This window comes from Schistosoma haematobium (assembly GCF_000699445.3).
Source record: "Schistosoma haematobium chromosome Unknown HiC_scaffold_546, whole genome shotgun sequence".
NCBI lineage: Eukaryota > Metazoa > Platyhelminthes > Trematoda > Strigeidida > Schistosomatidae > Schistosoma > Schistosoma haematobium.
In genome coordinates this window covers 17,748-25,528 of record NW_026137150.1, presented here as the reverse complement: position 1 = coordinate 25,528, position 7,781 = coordinate 17,748, and the positions used below count along the sequence as shown (strand labels likewise).

The 7,781-nt window shown below is 33.0% G+C and overlaps 1 protein-coding gene across 1 annotated transcript; it reads right to left on the bottom strand.

Annotated features, from left to right (window-relative positions):
- Window positions 1-684: 684 nt before the first annotated feature.
- Window positions 685-5,778, bottom strand: MS3_00008229 (Protein atp6v1fnb). Its single transcript, XM_051216582.1, has 2 exons — window positions 5,310-5,778; window positions 685-1,130 (listed from the first exon to the last, which is right to left on the bottom strand). The coding sequence occupies exons 1-2, from the start codon at window positions 5,699-5,701 to the stop codon at window positions 899-901; spliced, it is 624 nt and encodes a 207-aa protein (XP_051063911.1). The 5' UTR covers window positions 5,702-5,778; the 3' UTR covers window positions 685-898.
- Window positions 5,779-7,781: the final 2,003 nt, after the last annotated feature.

Below are 7,781 nucleotides of genomic sequence, written 5' to 3'. Positions count from 1 at the left end.
CAATATCAACTTCCACTATGCGAATCATTTTAATTGATCAGTCTTTTGTTGGCGTATGTGCATCCTGTGCGGGCTGTCTCGGTGTTACCTGAAGTAACAAGCATTCTAAGCAAAGATGGATAGTGACTAGCAGTGGGATCCAGGATAAGTGTTTCATCCTATTTGGGACTCGTTAGATGAATGTGTTTGCATTTCAGAGTTAATGTCCACTTTGGGACTCGAATCCACTGTCGTTCGCTTCGGATGCCATCGTGTTATTCACTTAGCTATTGACTCTTGATAGCCAACTGCTTGTGCACTGGGGTGAAATTATATTCACTTGGTGTTGTTTTACTTTTATCTTCCCCTTGTTATTTAGGACTGTAGTTGATCACTCTCCTGTTCTCAGAGTGAACATCAACTCTGAGATGAAACTACACCCAGCTGACGAGTCCTAAGTAGGACGAAACGCGCGTCCTGTATTCCACTGCTAGCCACTATCCATCTTTGCTTACAATAGTAATCAATTTCCAATGATTACCTATGATCTTAAACTTTAGTTTAAGACTATAGAAAGTCGTTACTCGGTGGAGTATAATCGTATCTATCCTTTTTAATTCTAATAACAATATGATTAACTCATTAGAGCAATGAAATTTTGAACTGACACAAGAAATACTAATAATCAACATGAAAAATACGTAATAAATTTATGCTACTTATAAAATTAATAGTAGTTCAAATACAACAATAAAATAATATTACAGAATTTACACGTTTGATATGTATGGGTTATTATTGAGTGAAATAACTCATTAGTCACCTTAGATTGTTTGACCTGAAGAGTTGAAAGTTACAAACTTATTAAAATTAAACAAAAAAGCTTCCTTATGAGTTATAATGGTGTAAATGTCCTTTTTTAAAAACTATATTTATCTAATCCAATCATTCCAGCTCCATGTTTAAATGGTATCCCAGTTCGTCGATAAAATGAATCTTCAATAACACATTGACGTCCAAATTTTCTAGATTGTGCAGTTGATTTACTAATTAAATCAGCATGACCCCAACCATATTCCATTGAACTAAGTATAGGAAATTGGAATTTATCTTCTAAATTTAATTTATAACGATCATGAAGATAACGATTCCTGAAAATATGAAAAAGAAATTATAAAGTAAATCGACTCAATATGATCATCTTGTGGATTATGAGCACCAGTTCCCTCAAGATTACAGGTACACTTTGCTGACGAGTGCCAAGTAGCATGAAACTCGGGTCCAGGGTTTCCTGTCGACTATCTCCAACCACCATCTAATCTCAATATATAGTGCCCGCAGTGTCGAGTCACCTAGACTGGTGGCCACATTGCCACATGATCGATAGCATTCGATCTGCGCTAATAAGGACAAGACACGCATGATATTAATCACCACCCAGTGATCAATCAATCGTGATTATAACTTAGTGTTGATATGCAGAAACCATTCATAATATAAAACTAAAACAAGTATTGATCAGATAGTTGTAATACAACTTAAAACTGTTACATGAGTATGATTTTTAAATGATAGAATAAATTTATAAACCAGGTTGATGCATTTAATGACATTGCACTTTCTAAGGTAGATAGATTGATTGAAAAGTTTTTATTATAACTCTGGACAACATCATTAGTGTCTCCTTCTATTTAATGTCTATATTGTTCTCGAATAATGTTGGAATTCATGTTTAGCTAGATTTTCGATAGAACTATCCATTCGCTCTTGACTCAGAATCGATCACAATGGCGTAGGTGGTGTATACACTCTTTGTCCTCCTTTAAATCGTGAGAATAAAATCGCTTTATATCTTTCTTTCTATCAACTAATTCTTTCTTCCTGTATTATATCCCTATACACAATCTTTCTTTTATATATTACTAACATTGAAGTGACTACTTCTATGAATCTTATGTTCATCTTGTTGTGCAACTTGGACCAATGCACATATATGCCTGGTCCTACGTTTTGCCTGACTGACTAACTGACTGGCTGACTGACTGACTCAAGCAAGTGTCATTATTAGATTTACCGTATAGATAGAAATAAATGAGAATGAAGACAGGGTCGTGGATGCGCACAGCTGAGGAGTCCTACAATAGGACGAAACGGCTGTTCAGTACTTCCAGGTTTTCCATAGTGGTCTAGCTTCAATTGACTCATGATCCCAACTGTTGAAATCACTACAATCTCCACGACAACCCTTCTGATACGAACGAATATTTGCGAAAAATCAGTATAGAAATATGTTCAAATACCCTCCACTCTCTTATTATATATCCTGGTTATTTAACCTTTTGTATCTATATTCACATATAATTGTGTGAATTTATAAATGTAATAGAATTTGATACAAGCTGTTTAACTTTGTAGCATAACAGCGAGTTTCTTTCAATCAGAATAATTTTCCTTGTTTAACAACTTTTGAACCTAAATCTGAACTTTCTTTTCAGTTTAATTACGTCTCTTACTGTTTATATTTAAGCACTGTAAAAGGTTTTAGCACTTCCCTATACCTTATATATCGTAATAGAAATCATTTGTGTACTAAAGTTTCGAATATCAATAAACTCAAGGACATTCTTGTAATTTTATATTAATTTCAATGGTTAAGATCATGAGTCAGTTGAAGCTAGATCACCATGGAAAACCTGTAAACACTGGACGGTAGTTTCGTCCTATTGTGGGACTGCTCAGCAGTGCGCATCCATGACCTCGCCCCCCTGCGAGATTCGAACCCAGGACCTACTGGTTTCGAGCGCCAGCACTATAATATCCACAAAACCCATCTGATATTAATTTTATATTATCCGATTATCCAAATATTTTTTTCATTCCGTTTCGTCCAATTCAATGGTTAGTTTTAAATTCGTTACAATTGGTTGTTTGTTTCTTAAAATTGATATAAAATATCGACAGAGCACCTTTTCTTCAAATTATGAACGATAGTAACGTACGAACTCTTATAATTTGTGGCCTGTATATCCTGTTAATGTATAATGTGATGATACCGCCAATTAGAGAGCAGTGAATTGTCGATCGGACCAATGACCCATAAAACCCATATGACCAGTCCAGAGTTTTATCGGTCCTGCTTCCCGCCTAGCTCTGCCTGTTAAGTCCAGAACACAAATATCAACTTCTGCAATATGAATCATTTATTTCAAGTATACAGGGTTTATATACCCATCAAACAGACCACATCGTACCATAAAACAGAAAACAACAGTTGTACAAGATTTAGCCAAATGTGGCTGTGAATAAGGGAGATAGTAGTTGATAGACTGAGCATAACTTAAGAATAGTAAATCGTACAATAATAGTCTATAAGTCAAAATAAAGCTTATGATAAGTGAAATACGATTGTGAATAGTTTAGTTACATAACAATTATACAATAAAAATATACGCATAGTATTGGTCCATAAATGGATCCCAAAAGTTATCATTCATTATGTTTATCGGGACATAACATAAAGTACGAGCCCTATCGTTTCTCACGTTGTAACAGAAACAGATAACGTATTTTTAAATACATTGCATCTCGTAGCGTTCCAATCACTTGAAGCGTTAAAGAGCTCCACCAGAAGTTATGAAAGAGTTACGTACTGCCATCATGAAGTGAGAGATTCTCATTTCCATCGAGATCAGAAGCTGTATATTAAATTTGTTTATTGGAGAAATGACCGTAGAACACCTAGCGGTTACTCACAGCCGATCAGACGAAAAAAAGTAATTTGATTAGTCTTATTATATTTTTTCATGAAGGACTTCCATGAACACTCATTGTCCGGTCTTCTTCTTTTGTAAGTTTATTGAAGGTTACTAGACTGTTGTTCGTGGGAATGTGCATCACAATCATGCGTGCAGTAGTAATACTTGGATATTCAGGTTAACGGACGCTGAATTTGAAACAATGGGACCACTTCTGATTTCTGGGACAGCAGCATTCAATATTGTGCAATTCGCTTACCAGTCTTATGGAATGAGCCTGAATGCTCAAAATGTAATGCCGTTTCAGATCAAAGCTTCCACTTCCGTTGACCCAGCAGACGGCAGTTACCAACTATGAAAGTAATATCGATTTAGATGCTACATTAAGTAAAGACGACGAAGAAATTGTTTTTATTAACTCGTAAGAGTTCATTGAACGAGACAATGGCGAACATGCCTATGACAACAAACTGTGTGATATTTGAAATCTTACGCAGCCGCCAAGTGAAACTGATGATGGAAGTGCTTGAAATTTTTTCCATGCGAAACAATGTTTCGATCAACAGTTTCCGTTTCTACCCTTTCAAATAAAATCTTTTTCAAACTGTTTTCTAGATTGAACTCAACGGAAATTCTTGTAGCTGAGGTAGAGCCATATCCATGTATAGGCTTCCTATAGATACTACTTGGCTTGTTCAATACATTTTCTTTTCTATTCATAAGTAGGCATGAAAAAACAACCAACTATTCTATTCATTTATCATATAGAAGAAAGATTCCTGTCAAGTTTATGCAGAGTTGTTTTCAACATTATCACTGATTGAAACTATAAAATCCTATTTATAGTTATCTGACAAATGTTAATCGGTGTACAAGGGTTTATATTATCCTACTGTCAACCACCCTTATTTGAAATAAGTGTATCCTAAGCGGATGGATTATTTAAACCATTTTGCATTATGATGTTGGTGTTAGCTCCCAACTCAAATCACTTACTTACTGACTTACGCCTGTTAACCCCAATTTAGAGAATAGGCCGGCGACCAGCATTCTCCAACCGACGGTAATTTAACTCTAAATATTAACAGTATAATATAAATCTTAACGAATAAATATCATATTTATTAAGTTAGTCACTATCTAGGATCAGTAGTTTACTGACGTTTTAATGATGTATAATGGTATCAAGTCATTGTGTGAATATCAATTAATAGAATACACTGTATAATAATCCATGAAAAGCGATGTAAAGTATAAACATGATAATCATTTATTCATAAGAAATGTAAAAGACTAATATAAATTAATTTTTAATAGATGTATTCATCAGTCAATTGAAGCGAAACCATCATGGAATACCTGGAAGCAATCAACTACCGTTTCGTCCCATTATGAGACTCCTCAGTAGTGCTCATCCATAATTCCGCCTTGAAAGATTCAAACCCAAAACCTATCAATCTCACACATGTACACTTAGCTTCTAGACCACTCAACTAGTCAATATCCAACAATGTTCATATCTAACTTCAATTAATCATCATAATCAACGTATCCATCTAATCTTATAAAACTTACCGTCCTTTACCTTCTTTTGATATTCCTTCATATAATAATTTCAATACTTCTGGTGATGGTTTAAACATATCTGGTCCAATAGTTAATTCTTGTTTATTCTCTTCTTCTATTATCTTATTATTATTATTATTATCATCATCATTGGAAACAATTTCATTCGATTCTTTCATATGATCTTCTTCATTATCTTTTATATTTAATTTTGATAAAATAGTTGACATATTCGGCACAGATCTATCCATCATACTTGATGTTGTCAATGAAATGGAATCATCTAATTTTTTATCTTCTTGACATTTTAAAAACCAATTCAATTGTGATATAGTTTCTTTTTCATATAATTCTTCTAAAACTTTTTGTGATCTTGTATCCGCTGGATATGATCTTGACATTCTTAATGAATTCAATGATATTAAATGAATGAGAAATCAATACTTTTAGTGAATGAAATCGTTATCTATACACAAATTGATTACCTTTATACATATATATATATATATATATATATATATATATATATATATATATACAAAAATAAATAAATAATCAATAATTAGGGGAACAAATAACATTGTCACCATGACAACTAAAAGTGAATGAAAAAATTAAAAAAAATATTTTTTATTGTTTTCTAATTGGTTCCTTGTTTACTTGGTTACGTAATGTTTTCTTTTCTTTTTGTTTCTTTTCTTTTCTCTTTTTTTTCATTTTTCTTCATTTAAAGAAAGTAAAATAAAATTTGTTTAGATTAAATTATAATGCGATGGTTGTTATTAGCAACAATAATCAATCTAATATAATCGATATCATTCAAATATAAAAGTACTTTAATAATAATAATATTTATGATTTCATTGATCTTATTATTTGTTTGTATCTTCGTCTTATTAATTTAGGATTGTAATTGATTAGTCTGTTGTTGCTAGCAAACATGGATGATAACTAATAGTAGAATCTAGTTTGACGCATGTTTCATCCTATTTGGACCTTGTCAGCTGGATGTACCTGAGTTTCAATGTGAATAGTTCACTCAGAAACTTGAAGTCGGTATTGTTAGTTTCAAACGCCATCGTGTTATTCACTAAGCTACTGAATCTTGATAGTGAACTCCTTGTACAATCAAGGGAAGTTATATTCAATTGATGTTGTTTACTTGAATCTACCGATTGATATTTAGGACTACAATTGATCAGTCTCTTATTGGTATATGTGCATCCTGTGCATATTGACTCGATATCACCTTAATTTACAAGCATTCTAAGCAAAGATTGATAGTGGCTAATAGTGGAATCCAGTTTGACGTGCGGTTCGTCCTATTTCACACTCATTAGCTGGATCTACCTACATCCCAGACTTGTTGATGTTCACTCTGTGACTTGAACCCAATTTCATTCACTAAGTGGATAACTTGATAGCGTTTGAAGTGAACAGTACTGATTTCGAGTACCGAGGTGAATGTTAACTCTAGGATGCAGATACATCCATCTGACGAGTCCGAAATAGAACGAAATGCGCTTCAAACTGAATTCTACTGCTAGCCACTATCCATATTTGCTAAAAATATTCTTCATTCAAGTATAAAATATATTAAATTATCATTCTATCCAAAAGTATAGTATCATTCTACTTATCATACAAAAACTACAAAAAAAGAAACTTCAGTTTAAATAATCATGAATATTTATTCAATTTTCTATGTATTACCTGTGGGTTTCATTGATTCAACTATCTGTCAATTGATACATTCATTATAGTTGCATAATTCATTCACCCCCTTGTTCTCAATAGAATATTACTAAATTGAAATACATTAATTAAAAGGGTTTTTTTTAACACTTCTCCATTTTAGAGAATGTTTTCCTTCATAGAATGAAAAGAAAATTTCATCAATCCTAATATCAATATATCAATATAAATAACTTACTAGTATAGGGGTTGTGGAGATTGTTAAGGTTTTGATTGAGATCATGAACCGATTGATGTTAGACCACCTTTGGAAACATGGAAGCTTTGGACGGCCGTTTCGTCCTATTGTGGGACTTCTCAGCATAGTTACAAATGTATGATAGAGGTTGGGGGTAATCCATATGATACGGTTTACACTAAGATGAATCTGACATACATAATATTAATCATGACTCAGTGATCAATCAATTGTAGTTACAACTATGTTTATATCATTAGTTCAAAGGTGAAAATATACATTTATCTACATGTAAGTAACTAGTAGTAAATTGTTATTCCAGGATCAATGATAAGAAAAAAAAATGTTACGTCACAAGCTCAGAACAAATTATTTGTCAGTTGACTATCGATTTTTCCTATTGAATCATCCACAATTGGAATACATTAACTAAACATGTGATGAAAGCTCCATCTGTCGACTCTTTCAAAAGAAAGTTGAATCAACTGAGAGACCATCATTGTCAAGACTAATACAGGCCACCTAGCCTCCTGTCCTTTCTAGATTGA

Coding starts and splice junctions, on each gene's coding strand:
- MS3_00008229 (XM_051216582.1), bottom strand. CDS start 5,701: ATGTCAAGATCATATCCAGCGGATACAAGATCACAAAAAGTTTTAGAA. Junction 1,131..5,309: donor TCAAAAGAAGGTAAAGGACG/GTAAGTTTTATA, acceptor TCATATTTTCAG/GAATCGTTATCTTCATGATC.